This window comes from Eschrichtius robustus, chromosome 15 (assembly GCF_028021215.1).
Source record: "Eschrichtius robustus isolate mEscRob2 chromosome 15, mEscRob2.pri, whole genome shotgun sequence".
Taxonomy (NCBI): Eukaryota; Metazoa; Chordata; class Mammalia; order Artiodactyla; family Eschrichtiidae; genus Eschrichtius; species Eschrichtius robustus.
This window is the reverse complement of record NC_090838.1, coordinates 85856616-85883908: the sequence shown is the minus strand read 5'-3', so window position 1 is coordinate 85883908 and position 27293 is coordinate 85856616. Positions and strand designations below refer to the sequence as shown.

At 58.5% G+C, this 27293-nt stretch overlaps 1 protein-coding gene across 1 annotated transcript; it reads right to left on the bottom strand.

The window, feature by feature from the left end:
- Positions 1–6607: 6607 nt before the first annotated feature.
- Positions 6608–20632, bottom strand: PROM2 (prominin 2). The gene is made up of 24 exons (XM_068564412.1): positions 20389–20632; positions 19672–19721; positions 19043–19245; positions 18827–18947; positions 18468–18531; positions 18154–18243; positions 17669–17868; positions 17198–17272; positions 16331–16394; positions 15927–16086; positions 15457–15609; positions 14340–14463; positions 13698–13789; positions 13486–13570; positions 11263–11409; positions 10704–10775; positions 9871–9963; positions 9682–9735; positions 9295–9375; positions 9003–9071; positions 8148–8237; positions 7815–7921; positions 7393–7463; positions 6608–7198 (listed from the first exon to the last, which is right to left on the bottom strand). Exons 1-23 carry the CDS (start codon positions 20630–20632, stop codon positions 7400–7402), a joined length of 2502 nt encoding a protein of 833 aa, XP_068420513.1. The 3' UTR covers positions 6608–7198; positions 7393–7399.
- Positions 20633–27293: the final 6661 nt, after the last annotated feature.

Here is a 27293-nt window from a genome sequence, read left to right as displayed (position 1 = left end):
CCTGGTGTCCCTCCAGCCACCCTGCAGATGACCCCTGGGCACCCCTGGCATCCGGAGCGTCCTCCTGGTGGGGACATCGCTCTGGGCACTGGGCCCTCAATGGCCCCACTGAGGGGTGCTCACCACCCAGAGATGGTGATGGCTACCAGGGCCACGTCACGTGGGTCACAGGCAGGGGTCCTTCAACTAGTTTCATGGGTGCCCCACCCTTACTAATCTCCTTTCACCGCACGCGGGGCCTTGCCGTAGGGGAGCCCTCTCCAAACCTGAGCGCCTTATACTCGCCAGGGAGCCTGGCATCTGTTCCCATCGTCCGTGCCTCAGGTTGGGACCACATCAGGGCAGCTGAAGGACCTGACCAGACCTCCTGGGGGTTGTGGTGGTGGAGGAAAGGGGTGAGGGCCCCTGAGCATCCTGGGGAGGGGGGACCCTTGCTGCCCCTCAGGAGGGCAGACTCCTGGGCATTTGCTCAGCCCCCAGGGAAACCGCCCAGGAGCCAGGTGCCTGAAACCTCAGCCAAGTTTCTCTTTTCTGCACCCTGAGGAAGGAGCCAGCCTGTGCCACTGGTTCCCCTGGAAACAGAGCCCTGAGACACCCCCTCCTCTGCGCACACAAGAGCACTTGCGTGCCCTTCTTTTTTTTTTGTTTTTTGTTTTTGGGTGGTTTTTTTTTTTTTTTTTTTTGAGCCAGCCAATCAGCTCCAACTTTCAGATCCTGGGAGGAAGAAAATAGTCTGGAGCTGTTTACCCACGGAGGGAGGAGGACTATTTCTAGACCAGGAGGCAGCCCGGGTGTCTGGCCCCGCTGGACTTCCAGGACCGCCTGGGCCTCATGCCAGGCAGGAACTCAGCAGACCCTGGACCCCCCCCCCACCCCCACCTCCATGGCTGTGCCCTGGAAGAGGTGAGGGCAGCTGTAGGGTCAGGCTCAGAGGCCGAGCTCCTTGCGAGCCTGGGGGCCTTTTCACCCGGTGACCTTGGCTCTGAGCAAGCAGGGATTCCCTGAACATGTTGAGTCCTCACAGTGGCCTTGGCAGGGAAGTGTCATTATCTCCGCAGATGATGAAAGTGAGACCCAGAAAAGTTAAAGGATTTGCCCAAGGTCATAGGCTAGAAAGTGACAAAGCTGGTGCAAAAAGCCTGTTCCTTTCACCCCTAAGTGAACTCGTGGCTAAGACCCGCCAAACCTCCCACGCTCCATACATAAACTGGGACACCTTGCCAGTCATGCCGTCCAGGACAGGCCTGGCCTTAGTTATGGACTGGTCCTCGGAGGTAGAACCAGAGAAGGCCCCTCCCCCCAGGTTTGGCGTCAGGACTGAACTTCCACTACCCAGAGATGCTTTCTTCTGAATTAACAAGCTAATGAGCTCCCAGCTACAAGAAAACAGGGCAGCCGCCCTCCCCCGCCAGGCCGCCACGCCCTTGGGCCTGGGGTACCTTCCACTTCGGCTGCCACCAAGGGGGTGCACCTCATAAAACACACATGGGGGGGTGCCCCGCCATGATCTGTGCCCCCCATCCTCCCTCCTCCCCCAGCGCCCTCGGGGGCTTTTCTAGAGCGCTTCCAGCTGGTCCCACACAGGCCTGTGGGGAATGCAGGGATGAGAAAGGGCAGGAGAGCGTGGAGGTCAAGGACACCCCAGAGCAGGGCTCCCCACGTGGGCCTCAGCGGGCCCGACAGTGGTGTGGGCACATGGGCAGCAGCTAACTCTCCCTGAGAATGTCTGGGAGTTTCCGGAGATTCTTTGGCAGTGCATCAGACCCAAAAAAGGTTAAGGAAGGCTTCAGGACGACCTCGCCTTGTCGGCCACGAACTCTTCAGCCTGATAAGCTTCAGCTGTGGTTTTCCTCACGCTGCAGAGTGGCAAGCCCGAGGATGCGGGAGTTTGGAAGGGGGAAGGAGGGGATCATTTCAAGCCTGGAGGAAGACTGAGTAGCTTGCATTTGAGAAGAAGCAGTGGCAAGCCATCTGAGCTGGCTCAGGGTCTCACTCTAATCCCATCTTGGTGAGGGGCTCACACCACCCCTACCCACAAGCCTTGGGGGTCTTCCGGACCTTCCTCAATTGTTACACACAATCCTATCCACTCCAGGCCCAAGTTCACACCCCTCCTCCTCAGTACCCCAAACCTGGCCCCATGGAGTCCCCAGTCTGTATGTTTCTTCCGGACCCTTTCGGGCCCTGGTTCTGCCTTCCCCTGGCTGAGGGGCACAGAGAGACAGACAGACAGAGACAGACAGAAAGATGTTCAATACAGTTTCAGGGTTTGGGCCCTTGCTCCACCAAGAGCCCCTGCTTGTGAGGAAGGCCCCCTCTGGGTGGAGGTGGGTGTCACCAGGCATGTGGAAGCCCCTCCCCACAGGAGCTCAAGAAACGTCTGTTGCCCCAAAACAGTGCTTCCCTGGACACCACAGCACTCGGGTGTCACCATGAGCTGGCACAGCTGTGGAATTGGAAAGCCACCTAATGCAGCCATATTTGTGTCTTCCACTGGCCCTGGAAACCTCTTTCGCTGCCTGCCGTCCGGCGGCTGGATGGAAACCTGGCAGACCCGGGATGCCACTTGGTAGAGAGATACGGCCGTTCACTTCATCTCAGACAACAGTCTCAGCTGGGGTCCAGCCCTCCTGCTGCACAGCCCAGGCCTCCGCCCAGCTCAGGTGGGCTGGGGCCTCCCACTGGAGCTGTCCTGAACGTCACTCTGGGTTTGGCAGAGGTTGGAAACTATACCTCTCCCTCCTGCAGGCACCTCCATGGGTCCTCAGAGCCTGGCCACCACTGGGCACCTCTGCACCTTCCCCCTGACCAGGGTACTTCACGTAGGTCTCAGGGGTGCCAAGGAGCCCCACCCCCCCAGGCAGCTCCATCTCTGCACAGCTGAGGCTTGTCCACCCCCCCACCCCCAGGCAGCCTCCAGCTGACCCTCCCTCACACGAGGCCCTTGTCTGGGCCAGCAGCCTTCTTCCTGGCTCTGCCGGCAAAGCAGCCAGCCTGTCTCTTGCACTCTAGACCTCGCAGGCGGGGCTGGGACGTGTCCGCTGAATTTCTCAAACTGCAGGGGACACCTGGAAGGCTCTGAAGTCTTTCTTTAAAGCCCCTTCCTTCTGGCTTGATGTGAAGGGAGGGTCCCCCACCCCTTCCCTTGGGCTCATCTCACCTCCCCCAAATCTCTCCCCCAGCCTCAAAGCCTGACTCCTGGGTACCCTCAGTATGGTGAGGGCTCGGGCTGCTGAAATTGTGCATCGTTGGCGGGCAGAAGTCAGAGGCCGGGTGGGGTCATCTCTGTGCACACCCTGCCTTCCCCTCCCCTGTGCTGCAGTGCTCAGTGTTTGTAAGATGGGTAACTGCTAACTGCTCCAGGGGTGGCACATCCGTGAAGTGTAAGGAAGGATTAGGGGCCATGGAGAAGAGGCTTCATTCCAGCGTTCCTGGGGTGTGGCCCAGGCTGACCACCAGCCTCCTGGTTCAGTCCCTGCATTCAGGTCTGGAGAGACAGGGCACTAGGAGCTCAGAGCACAGGCCCTGGGTCCAGGAGGGTAGGAGGGACACTGACCTTGACCACTCAGAGAATTCAGGTATCACCTGAGTTATAAAGTGCCACCATTATCAGTTGATTCTTTGGGGTAAGTTGTGCCCTTTCTACTCAGCCCACATCCAGTCCTGTGCCTTAGTTTTCTCAACCATAAATAGGTAAATAACAGTGTCTATCTCGTAGCTAATACATGTGAGTGCTTAGCACACTTCCTGATTTATACTCAGAGCTCAATAAATGAAACTGTTGTTCCCCTCAGGTAGCCTGAGCAGGCCCCTAGCCGTATGGCCCTTCCTTTGCACACCTGGAGCCAGACGGAACTACACTGGCCAGCCACCCGGGACCTGACACCCTGGCCCATGTAGCATTTCTCTGGCAGAATCTGCCACTCATTGCTCATGGCCTTTGCTCTGGGATGGCCAGGCTGGCAGAACTCCCAGGGCCTCCAATCTGTCATCCCTCCTGCCACAGGGACAGCAAGGACACTTGGATCGCATCTCCTGGGAGACGGAGCCTCCCTCCCACACACCCACAGGGAACGCAGGCTGACAGCGTGCCCAGGAGGAAACCTCCAGGCCACCGGGGTCAGGGTATCTGAATCAAGGCCTGGCGGGGCTTCAACTTATGGGACCTTGAATCAGCCACAGAGCTTCTCAGAGCTTCATCTGCTCAACCGTGAAACAGGGATGACGGTCCCCACCTGCTTCAGGGAATGTCATAAGAAGAGATGAGACTGTGACCTCGAAGGGGCTTTGTTTCTCACATAAAGTAGGATGAGCATTGTAGGATCCCAGCATTTTACAACTGGGAAAGTATGTAATATACTTCTCTCTGTGGCTATTTCTGTCTGTCACCTGCTGAGTGCCACCCCACCCCCAGGTTACCAGAGCCCACATTGATGCTCTGAACTGAGCTCCTTTGAAAAGTCCATGTGCAATGCCCTAGGCCAAGGTTTCTGGATACTAAATTCAATGAGTGGCAGCCTTTTCCAATTCACAGGGGGAAAATCAGTTAATTTTTTTAGGACTATTAACTTCTGATCATGCTGGACTAGGTAATTTGGACTAAATTCCCAACTGAGGACAACTAAAAGCCACTCAAAAAATATATTTTTTAAAGTTTGATTCAGGGGTATCAGGGAGCAAACAAGGCAGTAAAAAAATCACAGGGCCAAGATCTGGGAAGAGAAGGAAACCCAGAGATGTGTGCTGGCAGCTGGGGTTACTTTCTCCCTAGGGGGTCTGCTGATCCCAGAAGATACTGCAAAGGTGCTGGGCAGAGCTGTTAACAGCCTCTGGGACTAAGGAGGTCAAAAGTAGGCCCACCAAGAGCAGGGGGTACCCGGCAAATCTTTCATGCTTTGGGTTGGGACCCCAGAGGGTTTCACCCCCAGAATATGAATGAACGAGAAATAGACCAGTGCTCCAAGGGACTGCAAATCATCTCAGTCCCTGAAAGTAAAGTAAAACAACCTGGTTTGCAGGATCCCAAGGCATCTGCCCGAGGTAAACATAATCCTCATGGCGCAAGGAGATTTCATTCTGTGCCTCAAATTATTTCTACAGGTTTTCATAGAAAATGTGTGGCACTCAATTTTTGCCAAGTATGCGAGGAGACGAGACAATACTAACAAAAACCAAGAGAAACAACAGACACTGGAAACAGACTCACAGAGGCTCCATATTAGGGAGTTATTGAACTTTAAAATAACTATACTGAGTTTGCTCAAATACATAAAAGATAGGCAATTTTGATAGAGAACTAGAAATGATTTTTTAATCATTTTCTAGTTCTGTTTTTATCCCATCAATCTCATTCTTAAAATGCAGGGTGCTACAGTTTCCCACACAGGGCAACAGATGAAAAGCAAGCCAAGAATCCTCTGGGAAAAGCCCAAAAGAGGCAATTGTGCTACATTCAAGGATGCTGGTCTGAGAGTGTGCTTGCAATAGTGACAATACATTGTGTAGGCACCATCCCAATTTCTAGTAGCAAATTTGTTGCTGGTTTGTAAGATGCAACTAAACATAGACACCCTCTGAAACTCAGCAGACTCTAATCTTGAAGGGCTTTGCTCCTTTGAACAGGGACCCATCTCCCTCTTCGCTTGAATCTGCCCAGACCCAGCTCTGCCCCTGGCCCAGAGAAGTCATGGCAAAAAAAAAAAAAAAAAAAAAAAAAGCAGCATTTGAGTATTTGTTTTGTGCCAGGCCCCTGCCAAGGCATTCCCACACATTGTCACATTATTCACAACCCTAGGAGGCGGCTATGACTATTTTCCCCATTTTATAGGTGGAAAAACTGAGGTCTAGGGGACCCACGGACCATGTTCAAGGTGCCCTGGTTACCAAACGTTAGAGCCAGGTGTGAACCCAGGTCTGCCTGCTCCCAGTGTGGGCCCCACTCCCCACCTGCTGATTGCTGGGGTGACCCCTGGATGCCTGTGGTCAGAGGAGGCCTTGGATTCTCCTCTCCACAAACACTCACTAAGCACCAACCACATCCAGGGCCCTAGCCTGGGAGAGCTGAAAGATCCAAGGCCAAGACTTAGCCAAGTGAGAACACTTTAATGGATCCGAGGTGCTGTCCACCTCTTCTTCTCTCCCCTCCTCTTCCTCATTTCTGGAACTCAGGGTCCAGCACGCAGGGAGGGCACAGGGATGGACCAGGGGTGATGCCCAGTCACGGGCATAGGATCGAAGAAGGGCCACAGTGCAAAATCCTCTTGTGGCCACCAGATCTCTCCTGGGAAAGCTGGGTGGCGACTGTCGAAGAGGCTACCTTCCGGGGAGCCGAGGGGGAGCCCCCGCTCCAGCCCACATCCCAGGTCCCTCCTTAGGGAGTCAGTGCTCAGAGAGGAGCCGCGGGACAGCAGTGTGACTTCCAGCCCAAGGTGCAGACGGGGGGCTCAGCCTTCACACGGGCCTCCCACATCCCCTGGGGGCCAGACATCCAGGCCGGGGTCTGTGGAGGGTCCTGCCCCCTGAGCAGTGGAGGGCTCAGGGGCCACGAGGCAGAGCCTGCAGCCGGCCCAGGCCCAGGCCATGGTGGCCCGTGGCCTGCTTGGTGGCTTTACCTGATTAGTGTGGTTGGGCAGGAGGGGTCCCTGTGGCCGACAGGTAGTGGCAAAAGGTAAAGAGGGGACAAAGGGGGGAAAGGGCTTCCCTTGGGGGAGGAAGTGAGGGCTGGGGAGGGGACAGAGTGAAGTGGGGCAAGTGGGAGGTCAGAGGAGAGGAGGAAAAGGGGCAAGGAGCTTGGAGAGGTGTGGGAGGCATGGTGGGGGGCAGATGGGACAGAGTGGGGCTGGGCAGGGCCTCTGTCCTACCCAAGGGGCTGAGGAGGCTCCACTAGGCGGAGAACAGGCCCGTCCTGGAGCTAATATCTTGCGGCAAGGAGGGTGAGGGAGACACACCTGGAGGAACCTGTTGGCTCTGAGATCCAACAGAAGGTAAGTGTGTTTTTGAGTGTGAATGAAGGGGTCGTGAGCAGAAAGGGGTGCAAAGGGAGTAGCAAGATGGGCTCAGGGAACTGGAATTGGGGGGCAATCCAGGCCTGGATGCCAGCCTGGGCTCTGGTGGCAAAAGCGACAGCAATCCTCTGGTCCAGGCCAAGTCGGCAGGGAAGGCAGGCAGCCCCATGCATCACCTTGCGGCCATATCCCTGCTGTGGATTAAGAACAAACAGGGGAGGGGGAGGGGGAGGGAGGGGGAGCTGAGCTCAGGCCTATCAGTCCCAGCCAAGTCCCAGAACCCTCCTGCCCTCCTGGGGCCTGGAGACCCCGGATCCCAAACCCTTCCCTTCCCCTCTCAGCCCCACCCTTGGGCACCAAGGAATTAAGCGGGGGGAAGCTCACTCACTGGGGTCCTACAGCTTCAGGGAGGTGACCCGCGGGATGTGGAAGAGCTGAGTCTCCTCAGAGCTGGCGGAGCTACAGCATCGCAGGGAACGAGGGAGTGAGGCCCCCAGGCCAGACCCTGAGCCCCGACACAGGAACAAGCCCAGAGCCCGGAATCTCCTGCCTCAGAAGCTCTTCAGGGGTAGCAGGAGTGCCCCAAAGCTAGGTCTGGTGGATGTGCTGCAGCAAGAAGGATTCGGGGCAGACACATGGAAGAACTTTCTGGCCCTGGAGCACCTCAGATTGTGTGACTCTTCAGGGTTGGGCGTAAGCCTCCCCTGCCTGCAGGTCTCAAGAGGGGGTGCAGCAGGGGCCGGGCCCAGCAGCTGGAAGGGCTCCTTCCTGGGCCCCTGCGGCACCCCACAGGCCTGGCAGCCTCCTCACCTGAGGCGCTTCCGGATGGGACGGAAGTATTTGGAGGTCTTGACAGCAAAGATGACGCTGGGAATCAGGAGGAAGGTGCACCAGCCCAGGCAGAACCAGAAGGCGTTCTGCAGCAGAGGCGGCGAGGTCAGCGCACCGTGCCTGGGCACTGGCGTTTTCCCACCCCGCTCTGCACCCCCAGTCCCCCCGCTGACTCAGTGTGGGGCACGGGGACGCATTCTCAGAGCTGAGGGGAAGGACGGGGGTGTAGGCCCGGGGCAGGGCCCCGCTCATGCTGCCCCTCCCATGGGGGCCTCCACGTCCACGAGCCCTGATGGGCTGGGGGGCACTCACCCAGGGGTCAGCTACCATGTCACACAGGATCACACGGCCGTTGTCCAGGGCTCCGGAGAGGGGCTGGCAGGTGGCGATGCGCTGAGTCACCTGTGGTGTCAACGTGAGGCAGGTACATGCAGACACACACAGACCCACAGGTGCTCAGACGGAGGCTGACGGGGACACAGACAGGCCCAGGGACACAGCGGGGAGCCACTGCACAGCTGTACACAGACACACGGATGTGGCAACACAGAGAGGGGAGGACACACTGCCATCAGCTCATCGCTCACCTCCTGCCCTTCCCACCCCGTTCACCAGCCTGGGTTAAGCCCCTACTGTGTGCCCAGAGCTGTTCTCTAAGTCACACTCTCACTGGGAGGCGACACGTGTGCACACACACACAATGCACTGCACACACGTACATACTTGCACACACACATACTCGCACACGCATGTTCAGACACACTCAGGGTTAAGCGAGACCCCTGCCCGTCCAGTGTGGGTGGGAGACAGCCCACAGAGGCTGTGATCAGCAAGGGTCCGCAGGAGGAGGTGGACTTCGAGGGCAGGGTGGGCCTCAGACAGGCTAGGCGAGGGGACCAGCACGAGGAAGGGCAGGGGGGCCAGGTGTGGACGGCATGTCCTAGAGAGGCACAGCCAGCCCGGTCCACGCTCAGGCCTCAGAGAAGGGCTATGGCAGAGGTTGGGGGATGGGCAGAACCCAGCCAGCCAGATGCCAGGTTTGGGAGTTTGGGTTCAATCCTGAAGGCCTAGGGCACCCCCAGGGGCTCTCGGGGGGCAGAGGAGGTTGAACAGCTGGTACCACTGGAAGCTTGCCTGAGGCCAGGAGGGTCTGAGCCCCCCACTCACCTCCTCTCTCACCCAGGCCATGTACTGGGAGAAGTAGCCCATCTCCCGGGTCAGGAAACACTCACTTTCCTGCAGGAAAGAGAGGAGCCCTGGACTGGTCGGAGTCCCAGGGCCAGCAGCCCTGCCCTGCATGCCTGGCACCATCAGGACAGGCCGAGCTGGCTTTCCTGGGAGCCACGGTGAGGGGGCAGGGCTGGGCAATCCTGGGGTGAGAGCCCTGTGAGCCTGAACCCTTCAACTCACCTCTGACTCTGAAGCCGCCCCCCCACCACTGCCCCATCCTCCCACTCACATTCTTCAGGATATGGGTGGCCCAGGTAGGCAGCTCTCCTTTCAGGTGAGTGACTCTGTCCAGGACATCTGAGGTCTCCAGCTGGGGGAGAGGAGAGGGGCTCAGTCAGGGAACAGCCACTCATGCACTCATCCATTCATTAACTCAACGTACGACACACAACGTACTCACCTTGGGGTGGGCGGTGTTAGGCCCTAAGGACAGAGGCCAAATATGGTGGTCCTCAAGGATCTGCCCACCCACCCTTCCCACCCCACCCTCAACTTCCAGGGGGACCAGGCAGAGCAGGCGAGGTCCCAAGCCAGCTGGGCCCGCACATTCTTCCTCCCTCTGGTGCCCACCTGCTCCACCACCCACCCCCCCTCCCCATCCATCCCCAGCAGCCACCTGGAGAAGTGGGGCAGAGGATGCCAGGGCATGGACACTGAGGTTGAGCTTAGCCTGTGAAAAAGAGAGCAGGGCTGGTCAGGGGAAGGAACTGGTAGGAGGGAGTGTTCCCAGCATCCCTCTCCTCTTCCTTGCCCCCTCCCTGCATCTCCTCTCCAGGTCCCAGACTCCCTGAGCCTCCAGACTTACCGCAAGGCTCTGCTGGAGGAGGAGCTTCTCCTGATGGAGGTTTCTGAGCCCCTGGACCTCCTTCTGCAGCTGCTGCCCCAGCACAGTATTGCCCTGAGGGGAGACAGATCAGAATGGCACTCTGCCCGGGCCGAGACAGCCTTTGCCGACACGTCCTTCACCAAACTGTTCGACCAGACATAATGGAGGGATGTGGAAAGTGCTGGAATCGGAGGTTGGGCTCAGAGGCAGAAAACTGAGACATCCTTAAGTTCCTTGGCCAGATCTGGGTTTGGGGGCCTGAGCCCAAGTTCCAAGTCCGGCCCTAGCTTGCTCTGCGCATCGTGGGGGGTAGGGGAGGGGTGTCTATGAGATGTCTTGAAGAGAACTTTTTAAACTCCCTATATTTATAAATACAAAGTGCTACTTTTTCCAGTACATTTTAAGCTTCTAGAGGCAACTGTCATGATATCTGATCCATCGGGCTGTCCTCACAGCACCTGTCCCAGCAAATTCCACAAGCGGTGTGCACCTAGCAATGCTTGCCCAGCTCTGCGATGTCAGACCACATCTGACGTCATCTGATCTGAGGTGGGTGATAATCCACTTTAGACATGAAGACGCTGAGGCCCAGAGATGCGGAATGATTTGCCCAAGGCCACACAGCCAGTTGGTAGTAGAGCTTGAGCCAGAACAGATGCTACAGAACCCTTCATCCCAGCCGGGGGTCCAGAGTCTCAGCCCTCGGTGGCAGGGGCCCTCAGTCCCCTCCCCAATCCAGGCACTCCCACCCCATCCCCCCTCCCAGGCCTCTGGCTCCGGCCTGCCAAGTGGGGTCTCTGCTCCCTTCTCACTTGGGTCTGGGACAGTCTCTCCAGCTCCTGGGCCAGCTTCTCCACGCTGATGTTCACCACAGGCTTCTGAATCTGGAGACGGACAGGAGAGGCCAAGATGGGATGAACCCCGGCTCCCCCAGCCCCAGAATTCCCAGTCTTTTCAAAAGCACCCACACCAGCTAAGTCTATTGTGACACATCAGTCACAGTGGGTTTGACCTGAAATTGTGAAACATATGAGACATTTTCCATTAGGAAAGAAAAAAAAATGAGGCACCCTCTGGTGTAACCCAACGGAGAGGTGACGTCCCACCAGCATTCGTCACAGCAGTGGGTTCAGGACCATGGACAGCAACACACGCTGTTGGGTGGAGACACACTCATTCCCGCCCAGCCCAGGGGCTGGCACCTGGGGCACATGGTCTGGAGACACCCCCAGCAGAAGAGGCCCCAGGGACACGTGGAGGAGTCCAGGGACGGTGGAGGGCCAAGACAAGGTGAGACAGCTCCCCGACCCCCAGCTCCTCTGCGGGCCCCTCTGCTCTGCCGTGGTCTGGCCTGAGGTGCCCACTGCTGACCTCAACAAGGAAGCCTGGGTAGTGGATGCTCTCGAGCCCACTGCTCTGCAGGGCCTCCAGGTCCTGGTGGGCTGCTGGGCTCAGCAGGTCCAGATTCTTCACGTCCACTTTGAGTTTCTGCAACTCCTGCTGCAGCTTGGCAGTGTACTGGGAGGGAGGGAGCAGGGTGGGGCCGTGCTCAGTGGCTGAGCCAGGACCCCAGAGCTGCTATCCTAGGTGAGGGGTCAGCAGGCCCTCAGGGCCCTCCTTCTGGGTATCCAGGGCCCCTACCCTGGACACTCCCAGCCCCACACAGGCTCCCAGCAGGCCTCTGCTCCCCACCCATCCGCAACTCCACCTTACCCCCAGCAAGACCCAGCTCTCCTCCAGCACCTATCTGGCTACCGGACAGCAGCACAGACCTTCCCAGGCCACCCAGAAGAAAAATAGCTTACCCGGCCCATCTTTACCACGTCACCTTGTGTTAAGGTCTTCACAGCACCTGTGTGCTATTTACTTATCTGAGTACTAGTTTACTGCCATCAGCTCCATGAGAATGGCACCTCATCTGCCCACTCTGTACCAAACCCTCAGCATCTAGAGCAGAGGCTCATACGTGGTGGGTGCCGTACAAATTTGTTGAATGTGTAAAAATGAGTGAGTGAATAGACACAATCACATTTCTAAGACAGAGCACAGTTTAAAAAGGGACTCGACATTTTCCAACCATTGCTGGGAGAGATTTAAAGGGCATGGAATTCAGCCCCAGTGTTTCACAGGTGAGAGGCTGAAGACAGGGAAGAACGTCAGAGGATGGAGCCCCGCTCAGCTCACCTCTCGCCATCCCCCACAGTGCCTTCCCCAGGGGGAGAAAAGGCCCATCCTCTCAGAGGCAGGGGTCTCAGAGCAGCATTTCAGGCACCAGTAACACACAGGTAAAGGAGATGTCTCAAGGCGGGCAGAGTCCTCCTGGTGCCCGGCAAAGCACACCTTGTCTTAAATTATCTCTGCATCATCAGCTCACTATTATCTCCTTCGAGGACAAGTTCTCCTAAGGTCACATTTGGTTTGTTGCCAGATGGCCCCCAAGGACTGCCCAGTCCCTCTGGACCTGAAGCCCTATCTGTCCAGACTCTTCTGTGACCTGGACCCCTCCCTTCCCTGGAGCAGGGCTGAAAGCCCTCCCCTTTCAGCCAGCAGAGCACAGGGCCTCCCCTCTGCTCAGGCCCCCTGCTGCAGCCCTCCGTGGCCAGCCTTCACCCTGTGGCCTTGCACCAGGACAGTGCCTGCTCAGTGGACCTCTCCTCTGATTAGAGACGCTGAAAGAGGAGACGGCTACGGTATTAAGGAAACTGACGCAGGCTGTAGTTTAAGGCATGGAGTTGGGACTGAAATCTGGACCACTTGGCTAAGCTACCCTGCAGACTAGGAGCAGGTGGTGGGTTCAAGAGGAGTTGGAAGGTTTCTGGAAAGAAGGCAGAATCAGGAGTTAGCAGTTTAGGAGGGGTGGGGGGAGAAGCAGGTGGGAGAAATGTTGTTTTCCCAGGATATGCTTGGGAAGGGCTCCCGGGGGGCCCTGGGAGCCAAGGCAGCTCTCCTCCCACCTCATTTAGGCATGAAGAGAGGAAAGGAGGGGGTGTTTTACAGCTTCTGTGCACCCTCAGGAGAACCACATTCTCAAAGTACGTCTCCTCTCATGAAGGAGCACCTCCTTTTCTTTGTTCTAGAACTGTCTCTTGCCAGTGTGAGTAAAGTTCTCCAGTTCTACATACCAAGTTCTGGCAAAGCCCAGTGGTTAGGGAACAGGCTGTGGGGAGCCCTCCTCCAGTGGTACCCAACTGCATCACCATGGTTTTCACTGTCACACACCCCCGCCAACCTCCCCGCTCCCAGCTGGAGCAGCCACACCAACGCCTGTCCTCAGTCAGGACACACAGCCTAGTCCTCTCACTCACCGTCACCGCCCCGTCCGGCCTCAGCCGCACCTGTGTCCGGTTCTTCCGGGAGCACAGTGCTGAGACCTGGTCAGAGCCTCCAGGCATTCACGCACTCACCCACACACTCTCCTGGGCTCTAGCCCTGGGCCAGGTCCTGAGCTTGCACCTGGGTCCTCTGCCCCTGAGGCGCCTCAACTGCTCTTGCAGACTTCTCGGGTTCAAGGAGATGGTCCCTCCAGCAAGGCAAGACCAGAAGAGGGGGGATCTGCAGGAGGGGTCCCCACTGTGTTCCAGAAGTTTCTCTCACCTGGCTGATATCCAGGTGCTTCTCCAGGTCATAGGAGTCATTGAGCTGCAGGACCGTCCAGAGCGCAGCCCCTTGCTTGCACTGCCTGGGGAGGAACGACAGGCATCAGAGATGAGAGGAGGGAGGGCAGGTGGGGGCTGATGTCATCCTAATGGGATGACCACCTCAGCGCCTCCTCACACCCCGTCCCCCAGCCCAGGCTTCCCGCTCACTGATAGGCCAGGAGGACGCTGAGGTTCTTCTTCAGGCCCAGAAGTTGGGACAAGTTCATGGATGACGGCAAGTTCCCCGGGGTGTCTGCAAACTGGGGATGGGGCACAGAGGAACGGGCCTGGAGCGGGGAGTGGCGGGCAAGGCCACCCAGCTTCCCAGGGCCTAGTCCCACGCCGCCCTGGCACAGCAGAGACCACAACCCTGTGACTCCAGCCCACACCTGCCTCTAACTCAGATCACTCCTGGGCCCTAAATCCTGGCAGGGACCCTCCCCATGAATCTCCAGGAGGGTGGCCGGCCTGGTCTTCAGCAGAGGATCCAGGCCAGCATCTCGGCTCACCTGCTCAATGTGATAGGGAACAAGGATCCCCAATTCCCAGACTCAGTGTTAGGAGGGCAGAGGGGCTCAGGTCTGGGTGCCATCCTTCGAGGTCGCTGCCTGGGGCCTGGGCAGCCTTCCGGGGACTCACTGGCTCTTTTCTCTCACTGGTGGTTTTCCATCTCTTTCCTTAGCCGTCTCCATCATTCCTCCTGTCTCTCTCTCCCTTTTAACCCCTCGGGCTCCTGCTTCCTTCTAAACCTCCTGCTCTGCCCACATCTCTCTCTACGTCCCTCTGGGCCCCAGAGCAGGGCAGGCCCACCTCATATAGCTCCCCGCTCTCCCAGCTCCGGCACACCAGGGTCTGCACGTTGCCACCCACCAGGAAGGTGGCGAAGACAAGGAGGATGAGGGGCGCAGCGAAGAGGAAGCTGAAGCCCACACCCCTGGGGAAGGCGGAGGAACAGGGTTGAGACAGGAGGAAGGATGCCCTGGACCATGCCCTCCATCCCCATCCCCATCTCCATCCCGGGGCCAGCGTGGTCAGTGAGTCAGCCCCGGGGCAGAGCCCTTCGGGGAGGGGAGCTGGAGGACTGAGCCTCCAGGGCAGGAGAGAGGACTCAGAACTGCTCACTGCCCCCACCTCCTCCTCCCCCCTCCCCACTCTACCGCTGGTGCCCTGGCTGGCCCTGGCAGCCTAGAGGAGAGCGCAGCTGTTTTGCTCAAAGAGCCAGGGCTGCCGGCCGCTGGGCCGAGGATACATGGAGGTGACCAGCTCCAGAGCTCAGCCTCAACAGGGCCACCTGGCATGGCCAGCCATGACCCACCAGCAGAGGCAGCGACCTACAGCATCTGAATAGGACCTGTGCCACTGACCAAGGCTTCTTTGTGAGACAGGCATGGCCCCATGCCAGGATTTGAGGCTTGGAGAGTGAAACATGGGCTGGATTTCGCTCACCCCTTTGGCCAGGCACCTTTATACAGTGACCCTCCTGCACAAGTGAATGTGGCAGCCCTGGCCTTAGAGACTATCTAGTTCAGGGCTGGCAAACAGATTCTAGCTCTGGTGCCACCTCCTAATGGTAGTGCTGCCTGGACACTGGGTTAAGCAGGATTCTGAGGCTGTATCTGGGCTCAGAGAGAAAAGGTGCCCATTAATTATTAAAGTTGCCACTGGCGTGGGAAGGGGAAGTGCTTCTTATTTGCATTCCTGCTCTAGGCCAGCCCTTTTATACAAACGAGGACACTGAGGCCCAGCTGGGTTATAATTTGCCCAGGGCCACCCAGCAAGTCAGCCCAGAGCCAGACCAGAGCTCAGTCTCTTGATCCCCAGGACTCGCTTCTGCAGCTACACCAGACGCTGCCCACGGGCATGAGAGGAATCTGCCAGCCCGGGGGCGGGGGGGAGAGACCCTCCCCCTCTCCCCAGCCCTTCTTACACCATGAGGAAGCGGGCTCCAGCCTCGCCCTTGGCTTCCGAGTGGCTGGGGTCTTCCCTGTTACAGAGCCCCCAGATGCCCAGGTTGAGGCCCAGCAGGTTACAGACCACCACAAGCAGGACCACAGAGCACAGCACGCAGCCCACAATCCACCTGCCACAGAGAAGGTGGGACGTCACGGAAAGGGCAGTAGTGGGCACAGGAGGGGCTGGTGGAGGACCTAGGGCTGGGTGGGGCCACTACCCCAAGGCTGAGGCTTCAGAAGTGTGACTTCCTATAGGGTCCCCAGGCTCAGATCCCCAGGGCACACAGCCAAGGTGGGGACACGGAGGCCCAACGAGTGAGGGGTCTTGGCTTAAATGGAGGCGGAAACTTAGTATAAGGAGGGTTGATGAGGGCTGGAAATTGGTTCCAGGGTGGCTGAGGAGCTGAGCTGCCCATCCCACCCGCCCCCACGGGTTCCCAGGCACCTGTATTTCTCGTATCTCTGCACCTCCTTCAGGTAGGGGCGGCTGCTCTGTTCCATCTCCTCCAGTACTTGGCTCCAGCGAGCAGCCGCCTCCCAGCCTGGGAATGCTTCGACCAGTGTCCTCAGCTCTCTAGGCTGCTGGGCCACCACCTTCTTCAGCTCTGCCCAAAGCAGCAGGGGCTTATGGGATGGGGAAGACCCCCAGGGGCCCAGGGAGGAGACGGATGGACAGAAAGAACATCTGAGACGCACAGAGATAGTTTACTCTCTGTCCAGGCCCCGCCAAGAGGACAGCCTTCACCTCCCCCACCCCACTACCCCACCCCTCTCTCAACAAGCCTCGTTGGTAGGGGTGGGTTGGGGGGCATCCTAGGCAGCCAGCCTGGCCCCCGGGCAGGGCCTCACCTCTGATCACTTCGGCCGTCTGCAAGGCAGCCAGAGCCGGGAGGGCGTTGAAGGTACTGTTCTCCTGCCGGAACCAAATGCAGCTGTGCCTCCTGCTCTCCGCCCGGGTGTCCTAGCTTGGGGGACCCCTACATCACCAGGTCCAGTGGGAGAGCATCCCCCCTCGGTGCTCCCAGCCCAGGAAATCAAGAAACAGGCTTCCCTTTGCTCTCTTGGTCAATGCCTTCTTCTCCCCTCCCTCGGCCTAGCCTGACTCAATTCCCCCAAACATTGCTCCTTTCTGTCCCCACCCCTCTTGCTTAGACTATTGCAGTAGACCCCTAGCCATCCTCTTATCTCTCCCAGCCGCTCTGCACAGGACCGCCAGGTCTATTTCCCTAAAGTCCAGCTCCAGTCTATTCTTCCAGCCTCAGGCCCCACTTCCCTCCTCCTGGAACATTCTGCTCTAGTTACCCAGCACGACTGACTCACCGTTTCCCCAACCCCGGCATTTTCCAGGCCCCAGGTCACAGGTGCTGACTCATGCTGCACCTTCCCCCACAGCCCGTCTCCACCCAGGAGAGCCCGCCTGTCGTCTGGGGCTCCGCTTGCGTGCTTGCTCCTTGGCCATCCCCAGACCCCACCCCCTGAGGGTACTAGCTCTTCCTTCTGAGCTCCAGGCCTGCCTCCCCCACCAGACCCCGTGCACACAAGGACCAGCATCGCGAGCCTCCAGCCCAGGGTGCCATGTGGTAGGTGAGGCCCTGATGTGACCCAAGTGTTAGGTTCAACTGGGTTCCCACCCCAAAAGAGAAAAACTGAAGCCCCTCACATTTGAGTTCCCAGCCAGGTTGCGAAGAAGTCGGGTAGACTGGGGCAGGCACTCACCTCCTGGACCATGCTGGAGAAGTTGGCCTCCGGGACACCTTTCAGCCGATGCAGGGCGTCATCCACAGAGGGCACCTGAAATGGTTTGAGGGGGTTGTTATGACAAAGTCCGCGGAGAGGCCTGGGAGGGGTCCTTGGGGAAGGATGGGGGCAGAGGCCTCTGAATACTCAGTGTCCTCGTGTGCAAGATGGGGACCACCACAGCCCCGAAGGCCCTGGGTGACAGTGAGAACTCAAGAAGCGAAGTCACACGAGGCTCACGGCACAGCGCGTGGCCCAGGGAAGCTCTCACCCCACTGCCAGGATGACCATCATTAACCCTGGGTGCGTGGAGAGGGGAGGGGCAGCCCAGGGAAAGGGATCAGGAGTCCGCTTCAGGAAACACCCGGAACAGAGGCTGCCCAGGGATCCCTGGAGCCACGGGCAGAGCAGCCCCTTTCGCCCCAAGAGGCCTCAGTCCTGGGCCTGCACCTGGCTGAAGTCGGCTCCCAGCTCCAAGGCGTGGGCTCTGTCCAGGGCCTCTGCACAGCCCCGGCAGCCGGGCTCCTGCAGCAGGGCCAGGAGGCGCTCCCGGTGCCCCTGGACAGCTGGCGCCAGGGCCTGCTGCCCCTCCTGAAGTTCCGCGGAGGTGGCGTTCAGGGCTCGGAGCTGGTCCACGGAGACCTGCAGGGCTGCGAGACCCACATTTGGACTGAGTGGTCTCCACTGCTGCAGCATCCTCGGAGACCTTGCAGGAGGCAGAACATCTTTCCCTCCCAAACCCAAGGGACTGGTGGTCCTTGATCTCTGTAGTTATAATGGAAGCTGCCCTGGGGCACGTTAAGCCAGGAGTGGGCAAAGGTGCCAGAAGGGATCCTAGGATAAAGCCGTGAGAAAGTCAGGGGTGGGGACCGCTGACTTAGTGTAAGAAATGCAGGGCTGGGCGAGGGCGGGGCCTGCCCCCCAGCGACACTCACCCTGGCCCAGGCTGAGCACGGAGGCCAGGACCTCATACACGGTGCTCTCGAGCTGGGTGTGGATCGCGTTCCCAATGCTCCTGCTGACACCTGGAGAGCACAGGGCAGTCTGCAGGGCTGGCCCCCAGGAGACTAGGGGCCTCCCCACCCAACCATCCTCCACCCCTGGGTTCCGGAGGGTGGTCTTGCGGCAGAGTGGCCGCCGTGCTCCCCAGCTGGACCCTATCCCCGCCTCTGCGAGGGTGTGCCCAGGTGGAGCCCGGGATGAGGGGATGAGAGGCCTCCCCAAGGCAGGCCTGAGCTGGAACCCTCACCATCCAGTTCCTCCAAGACTTGCTCCTGAGGAAGGGAAAACTGCTGTGCCACGGCCTGCAGCTCCTAGGCAAACACAGGGCCGTGAGGCTGCTCTTTCCTGTCACTGGACGCCCCGGCTCCCGTCCCTTCCCCAGCCCTTATTCCCCCACTACCCGCCACAACTGGGCCTCCGTCCTGAGAATACCATGGGTGCTGTCATGGATTACACTGACTCTCCAGCAGGGGGCAGTCAGGTGCGTGCTGGAAGGGGCACCCTCTCTAATTCGCAGGCTATGCACGAATTTGCAGGACCTACCCTGCTCTGTCCCGCCCATGGCTGGCGCTCATGGGGGCATGTGCGGGGTTACTTGGTGCTCACCTGGGGGACATCGGAGACCAGGCCCCGGAGGCTGAGCAGAGTCTCCGGCAGGGCCTTGGCACTGGGGCCCATCTGCTCATGCGTGCGCTGGTTGGTGACAAAGGCAGTGACCACACCGATCCTGCAGGGATGGGGGAAGAGGAAGGGGCTGGCTGGATGCCCGTGGGCACCTTGGGCTTCGGCCCACGCCTCCCGCCTGAGCTGGGAGCCCCTCACAGCAGCACGAGGGTGGTCAGCAGCAGGAAGGCCACGAGGGTGCCTCGCTCGCAGGCCATTGTCTTGTGCTCCATCTTCACTCGGCCCCCACAGCGCCGGCGGCAGCGGCAGCAACAGAAGCAGAGCCCAGCGGTGGGTACCACCAGGAGGTAGAGGCCGGTGATCACGGCACACACCACGTAGCCTGCCTCATACCGCACCACCTGGGCAGGGCAGCAAGGCATGAGGGACTGTCCTGACCCTCCCATCCCAGCCCCCTCCCGCCTGACTCCAGAGGGAAACCCGAGGGGAGGGAGGCACACTCGGGGGCGGGGCGGCGGGGCCACTATGCACACATCTCGCATCTCCTTTAACTCTTGCGAGGGGCACCGTGTCCTCAGTGTTATTTACCATCCTACAAACAAGGGAACTGAAGTCCAGGGAGGCGAGGGCTCCCTGCAAACCCCACAGCCGCTGAAGGGCAGAGCCGTGGTTAGAAATCAGGTCCGCGGACTGCAGTGCTCACGGAAAAGGGGAAGGGATGCCAGAAACCCCACCCTGGGGCACACCCAGCAAGGTGGGCTGAGCCCAGGAGGCCCTTCTCCTTCTTCGGCCCCTCGTGCTCACCCGGCAGCGCCCCCACTGCTCACCTCATCCGCCTTCACGGAGGATGGCTCATTCAGCAAGGCCTTTATCAGCTCTAGGAAAAGAGTCAAGCTGGGTCTGGGGGCGGCGACTGCCCTGCCCCTGTGTCCACCCCCGCTGCCAGGCAAAGGTGGGCTCTCCGAAGGGGGTCCTCCCACCACCTCGGCACCCTCGGAGAAGGCAGTGTCACCACAGCCCGGAGCCCTTGTGCCTCAGCCGGGCTACAGGAGGCTGTGTCTGCAGGGAGGCCTGGCTCACCCCTCCTCCTGGGCCCCCCAGGTAGGCCCTGCAGCGGGGAAGCCGGCAGCCCGGTTAAAAGCAGAGAAGGGGCCTGGCCTAGCAGCAGCCCTTCCCCTAAGAGGCAGGGGACAGGCTGGGAGCTGTCCTGCCGCCCCTCCCGGTCCTCACAACCACCACGGCGCCACCAGACCCAGAGAAAAAGCTCAACCAGCTCTTGGAGAACTTCGACTGTAACTTCCTCTACCTTAGGACAGAGAAACCGCGGCTCAGAGAGGAAAAGGGGCTTGTCCAAGGTCACACAGGAAGGTGATGCCCTGGGTGCCCGGGCCTTCTGGGGAGGAAGATGGGGCTGGGGAGTGCTGGGGACCCTGCCCTCCAAGTGCCTGCCGACGGTAGGTGCGCCCCTCGGTGGAGAGGAGATTAGGGTGCAGAGTGGGGACCCAATACCCGCCGAGGCCCGCCCGGGGGAGGGGCGTACTCACCGGCGGGGAGGGGGTTGAGCTGCACCACGGAGAGGAAGCGGCGCACGGTGCCGTAGAGGGGGTCCAGGGGCCCCGGCGCGCGGACGCGAGGGGCCAGCCAGCGGGTCTTGGCCGCCGGGGCGAACGCCAGGCGCTCCGCCGGGCCGAGGGCCCCGCAGTCCGCCGCGCCCGCCCGCCGCAGGGCCAGGGCCAGGGCCAGCCCCAGGCCCAGCAGGGCCGCCAGGAGGCCGGGCGCACGCACCATGGGGTCGGCCGGTGGGCTGCGGGCCGGGCGGACGGGGCTCAGGCGGCCGAGAGTGCGGGCCGCGCACGGGGCAGGCCGTGCATCCTTCACCAGCCTCCGTCCCGCTGCTCTCGAAACCGGCCCGACAGGTTTGGGCTACCTGGGCACCCGCCCGGAGCGCGGCCGGGGCAGGGGCGGAGGCCTGGGCTGGGGGTGGGGTTTGGGGGGTGGGGGGCAGGGCCTGGTCCGGACCCGCTCCCAGCGGCCTGGGGTGGGAGCCTGGGCGCCCTCTTCCCTCCCCAGATGCTCCTGGGAGGGCTGCCTCCGGAGCTGGGTGGGGAAGGCACCTCAGTACCTCTGGGTTATCTAGGATGACCCAATTTCAACTATTACATCCTGCGCCCAGACGCAGCCGTCAAATCTGGGGCCTGGGAAAACAACCACCCCGTGAAGGTCTGGCCCAGAGTGCGGCAAGACCAGCCGGGCCCAGGAACCAAGCTCCTCCCCCAGCTCCCTCTGGGGCCTGCTCTGTTTCCTCGGGTCATGCCTGCGCCCGTGCCAGGTCATTCTGGAGCACAGAGGCCACAGGGCTTTGTCCAGAGCGGCTCTCTGAGGGGCCACTGAGATGGGCACAATCCTTTGGGAGAGTGAATCCCAGCAAAGCTGTGCCCAGCAATGTCCCATCCAGTCATCAGCTGAAAGAACTATCAGGAATATGCCCAGAGATGAAGTGAGAGAGTGGCATGGACATACAGACACTACCAAATGTAAAATCGATAGCTAGTGGGAAGCAGCCGCATAGCACAGGGATATCAGCTTGGTGATTTGTGACCACCTAGAGGGGTGGGATAGGGAGGGTGGGAGGGAGGAAGGGATACGCAAGAGGGAAGAGATATGGGAACATATGTATATGTATAGCTGGTTCACTTTGTTATACAGCAGAAACTAACACACCATTGTAAAGCAATTCTACTCCAATAAAGATGTTATAAAAAAAAAAAGAAGAAAAAAAAAAAAAGAAGAAAAAAAAAAAAAAGAATATGCCCAGAGATGTGTCTGCACAGGCCTCTGTTTTGTCAGTGGCTGTAAGCCCAGTACCCAGAGGGTGCCTGTAGCTGAGCAGTCGGGGGAAATATTGCTAAATGGATGGAAGATGTTCCTGGCAGCATTAATCATGATACCGGAAGCAGCCCCGATGGCACTACCGTGAAAAAATTGGTGAAATGACCATCTCACACACTGGGCTGTCATTAAAGAAAATGATGTGGAAATGGCTCTTCTGACCTGAAAGATGCCCACAGTGTACTAACAAGTGTGAATAGCTGATGACAAATAGCTGAATACATGGAGTGAAGGCATAAAACGATGATCATCTCCGGGTGGAATCACGGGCAATTTTTAATTCTCTTCTGCTCGTCTGTGCTTCCTAATGTGTGTGCAACAAGCATGCAATTACTTGTGTTCAAAGAAGTATTAGAAGTTTGTGAGTTTCCATAGCAGCCCCCATGGGAGCCCTGGAGGGAGAGGCTGGGTCTGTCCCTGCGTCCCCCCAGCTCAGCCCTGGTCTGCGGGGTGTGTGAGGGGCACAGGGGTTTTTGGCTGCTCACGGGAGTCTGCGGTAGGGAAGTGATTTAAGTTTAAGTCACGGCTGGGCCTGCAGCAGAGTGCCCACGCTTCCCACTGCTGCCCTCACAGTTTTCTCAGAGCGGGGGGATAGGAGTACGCAGTTGTGGAAGGAATAGTCCAGTTAATAACGGGGTGCAGACAGGAATCGGAACCTCATCAAAGGGTGACTCAGAGATGAGGGTCACGGCTGCAGTGGGGAATGGGCTGGGGGTGCCCTAGCTCCTCAGGTCCAGGGCGGGGGGTGCAGTCCAGGGCCAGCACTTACCCCTGGAGCCCAACCGCAGTCGTGGAGGAAGGCCCCTGACCCCTCCACCTTCTGACTGTGCTGAAAAGCTAGACGCAGGACATGCCCACCCCTCACCCTTCCCATCTGACTCACCTGAGCTCAGCAGCTGTGCTGGGGGTATCTCGGCCTCCTGGAAGCTGCCGTCAGGAAGGGCTGGTCTCCCCAGAGCCTGCCTGCGCCTCCTCACTCTCCTGTTAGAAGGAATTACTGAGCTGTTAGAAGGAATTACTCCCCTGGCCATCACTTTCTATCAATAACTTGAGTCCTGCCACCAGCAGGATGGAAATAGCCCTTTCCCAAGTTGATATAATCCACCTATGTGATTTAGTAACTGCCATTGAGGCTTTTTTGTATTTTCTGACTTGGGTGCACCCAAGAGAGTGCAGGAGAGTTGAGGTCCCAGCTTCCTGGGGAGGATTAGAAACTCTTGGAGCTTTGGGAAATAAGCAGCCCAGGCCCCCAGGTCCTGTCTCCCTGCCAAGCTCTTCTCAACTATTGTAATTAAGCCAATCAGTTGCTACTGCTATTGTCTTCCTGTGTCTCTAATCAAAGCACTGCACTTTGAAGATAAGCATTCACCCAAGAAAAAAACAAAACATACCAAGCCTCTTTTTTAGCATAGGGCCAGGAGGGTTGATAAAGATACTGAATCTGCCTATTTGACAGGTGGACAAAGTGAGGCATGGAAGAAGGGATTTTCCCGAGGCGGTGGCCAAGCCAGGAGTCTCCTTCCTGAGCCAGATCCTGATGGAACAATCTATCATCAAACTGGCTGGTCAGCCTGAGTCTCCTCCCCTCCCCCAGCCCTAACTGGGAGAGCAGGTGGGGCTCAGGGGTCAGCCCTGGGTGCTGGGCAGAGGAGGAGATGAAATGGCTGCTATAATTGAATTCCTTGGAGGAACAGACCCAGCAGACTGTGTGGGGCTGGGCCCCTCGGCAGCAGGGATACCCCCGCAGCAGCCTCCAAGGGCATGGGGCTGGCAGGCAGCAGGGCTGGAGGATTTCCAGATGTTGGGAAGGGGGTCCAAAGGAGGCTCTGTCCTGCTCCCTCCTTTCAGTCACGCCTTTCTGGGCACACCTGCACGTCCCTTCCTCCTGCTACTCCTGGGCCCCGCTACCATCCATGGAAATTCTTTGGTTGATCTAGGATAAACTGGCCCTTGTTACCTTGGGAACACTTCCCAGGGCCACTTTCCCACACTTGACTTCAAACATCATCAGAAGTTTGATGGGCCCCAAACCCCACAGCCCTGAGGTCAGGGAGGGGAGAGTGGAGGTGGAGACCTGGGTGAGGAGAGGGACTCTGCCCTGATTCAGAAAGCAGTTGGGCCCAAGGACACCAGGAGCGGCCCTCTGGGCTACCTCACGCCGCCCGCCCTTGAAACAGAGAGGAGGAGATATCCAGCAAGGAAGCAGCAGATGAGAGGGCTGGTTTTTCTTCTTTCTGGTCTCAGGAGTCGATGCTGTGCCCTGGGAATGGGTTGTAAATCAACCCCAGGGGACAGATCATCGAGGCTAGAGCACAGCGTTGCCTTAGTCAACGCCCTTTTGATGGCAAGAATCAGAGATCCACTTAGGTCGCTGAAGGACCTGCTGAAGGATTTTAAAAATGAGCATTTATTATAGGGATACGGGACATTTGAGGAGCCCAAGCATGGGAGGTGGAGCTGGGTCTCAGGAGGGCTTGGGGCTGGAACAGGAAACCCACTGAGTGCCCCCTGCTCTGTCTCAGGGCGTCTCCCGGTGGAGGCCTCCCCCGCTGCACACTGGCCGGTATCCTCTGCAGACCGACAGGGCAGGGAGGGCCGTGCTGCCAGCCCAAGGCTACCTGTTCTCCCAGGTCTGCTGGTGCCAAAGGTCACAGCACCGCAGGCCACATCCTGAATCAGAGCAGGAAGAAACTGATGGTGCCAACCTGAGACAGCGTCCCCCAGGCCACTGCAGTCCGGCCCTTGGAGACAGCCTTGTGTGGGTCAGTCACTGCTGCTGGGCCCACTGCGGTGGCTGGTGGGTGTGTGTGGGGACGGCCCCCTGAGCAGGAGGTAACATCTGAAAGATGTTGGTCCCAGTCATGGGAGCAGGACTCTGGTTCCAAAAAGCCACCAATGTATCCTTCTGAACAGCTTTTGGTTGAGAATTCAATGAGAGGAGAAGGGGTAACCATGGGTATATTTTGGAGAATTTCTACCATCGTGAACCCTGAACCACGAGAGCATCCTGACTTCTCGTCCCTCATACCTGCATCCAGCCACTCAACAGCGTCCTTCCAGTGTCCCCTCCTGGGCATTTCTTCAGAATGGACCATCGAAAGTGGGTATCAGGCTATGTGACTTCTCGGCGTCAAACCGTCCAATGGCTCCTGCGCCAGCCTCGGGATAGAAGTGAATTCCTTAACTTGGCTCACCAGGCCCTTGGCCACTGGTCCCACCTCAGTCCCCCCGGCAATTTCCCGAGTGCTCTGCCCTCCCTGTGACGTTCCCCTCTGTCCCGTTCCTGCCACAGGATCCCCTCTTCTTCACTCTTGTTCCCATCTTGCACCCCACTTCTGTTCATCCCCTAAGACTTGGCTTGGTGGCCATTTCTAGGAGGATCCCCGGACCGCTCCCCCAGGCTGAGTTGGAGGCCCCTTCAGGCTGCTTCCCTGTCACCTGTTCACCAGTCTGTCTCCCCCACATAAACAAGCTGTATTTATTCATTAGGTTTTTTTAAAATTTATTTTTTGACTGTGCAATGCGGCATGTGGGATCTTAGTTCCCCTACCAGGGATGGAACCTGGGCCCCTGCATTGAAAGTGCAGAGTCTTAACCACTGGACCACCGGGGAAGTACCAACAGGTTGTATTTTATTCACCTTCACCTCCTCCTCAGCCCCATGCACAGACCCCGGCACGCAGACTGTTCTCCATAAATGTTTCCCTAGACTGGAGGAAAGCAGATTTCAAAACCTTTAAAGATAAGATTTTCTTGCAGCCAGAGAGTCTGAAAGTGAATGTGATTCAAGAATAGATGGGAGAGGGGAATTCCCTGGCGGTTCAGTGGTTAGGACTCTGCGCTTCCACTGCAGGGGGCACGGGTTCGATCCCTGGTCGGGGAACTAAGATCCCACATGCTGTGCGGTGTGGCAAAAAAAAAGAATATGTGGGAGAATTTCCCCAAACCGAAATCCCCCGTGGTGGTGAGTGAAGCTGGCGAGGAGGGGTGGGGTGGGTTGGGAAAGGGGGGAGGCTCTTTGGGGAGGAGTGTATCCGTGGGAACGTCTTCACGAGCCTTGCCCAGCAGTAAGGATGGGGCGCAGCCCAGAGGGAGGCCACAGGAAGCACGTGGGGCTTTCAGCAAAGTGCGCCAGCATCTCAGTGAGCATTGCTGCAGGCCGGGTGCAGGTTTCAACATGGCCAGCTAGCTGTGGCCGGAAGGCAGCAGGTGTGTCGGGACCTCAGGCAGGCAGCTTTGTCAGAAGCAGTCAGAGTCAGGAGGGCAGGGGCTCAGGCAGACAGAGATGGCCGCGCTCTGGTTTGCCGTGGCAGGATGAGCTTGTAGAAGAGGCAGCCCAGTACTGAACAGATTCTCCAGGCAGACTTGCTCTAGGAAGGTTCTTGGTCAGCTGAAGACTTCAGCCTTTGCAGCCCAGGGCCCCTGGGTGGGCTCTGCACCCTCAGCATGGCCAGGGGAGTCCCCTTGAGACCTGAGGGTCACCATGTCCTCAAGACTTGATCTCTGTGTCAATTGGGGGGACAGCATCTTCTGGCCTGAGCCAGACCTCCTCGGCTGCCCTCTCTCTCCAAGGTCAGGGGCAAGGGCTTGTCCCAAGGTCAGGGCCCAGGCCTCATCTGATACTGACATCAGCTCCCTCCTTACCCTGTGGCACTTGCGGCCATGGCCTCTTGGGGAGAAGACAGACAGAGGCCTGGTTTGCAGAACCTGGGGGCCATCTGTGGGGTCGTGTGGTCCAGGAGCACCACAGGAGCCGGCTGCGCCTCCCCTAGAGCCTGACTTAGAAGGGAAAGAGGCACAGGTTGGAGTTGGGCCGCGGGCCCTATTCTCCAGTGCAGCCTCCTCCCATCACCACAGTAGGTGCCAGGGAAGGTTGTTGATGGTCCCTCTCTGGAGGTGCCATGCGTCCATTGCTTCCCCTTGGGTGCTTGTGACAGCACCACTGACCAGACCCTCAGGAGCTGTGTCTGACCCCTGAGTCTCCTCTTGGGCACATTCAGGGGCCCAGGAGGTCCAGACCAAAAGTCTTAAAGAGCAAGATCCTACATTGTAGCTGGGAAAACATGGCTCCACCCTCTGTCCCCTTGAGACAGCTCTGCGAGGACACAGGCTATAGAAGCAGAGGCTCCTCGGCAGTGGAGGCCTGGAAGAGGGGGGTTAAGCCCAAAAGATAAGCCCACCCAACCATGACCAGCAGATGGGTTACATCGTGGAGAGTTGAAAAATGATATCTAAAGTCCACAGGGTAGTTTCAGGTGGCGTGTTGCCCGCTCTGAATCAGAACCTGTCTCCTGTTCAACATCGACTACGTGAAACCAGGAGGAATGGTGCGTGGTCCTGATAACAGAGTGAGGATCCGAAAGAATCTCAATCCACTGGACTGGGGGATTCAAACCCGCAGCATGAAATGGAGCCAGGAGAACTATAATAGCCAATTCACAAACAGATTCCTAGATTCATAACTGTTTGTGGAAACAAAAAGACCATAATGGGCCAGCTGACCACACGGTAGCACAAGGTAGCACATTATTGAGGTAGCACCTCAATAATGAGGTCAGAC

What these genes read in the sequence shown, in the direction of transcription:
- PROM2 (XM_068564412.1), bottom strand. Translation starts at nt 20,632, where the DNA reads ATGGTGCGTGCGCCCGGCCTCCTGGCGGCCCTGCTGGGCCTGGGGCTG. An exon ending in CGTGCTCAGCCTGGGCCAGG is followed by an intron (nt 17,869 to 18,153) that starts GTGAGTGTCGCT and finishes TGGGTCTCGCAG; the next exon opens with CCCTGCAGGTCTCCGTGGAC. An exon ending in AGCGTCCTCCTGGCCTATCA is followed by an intron (nt 13,571 to 13,697) that starts GTGAGCGGGAAG and finishes GTTCCTCCCCAG; the next exon opens with GCAGTGCAAGCAAGGGGCTG.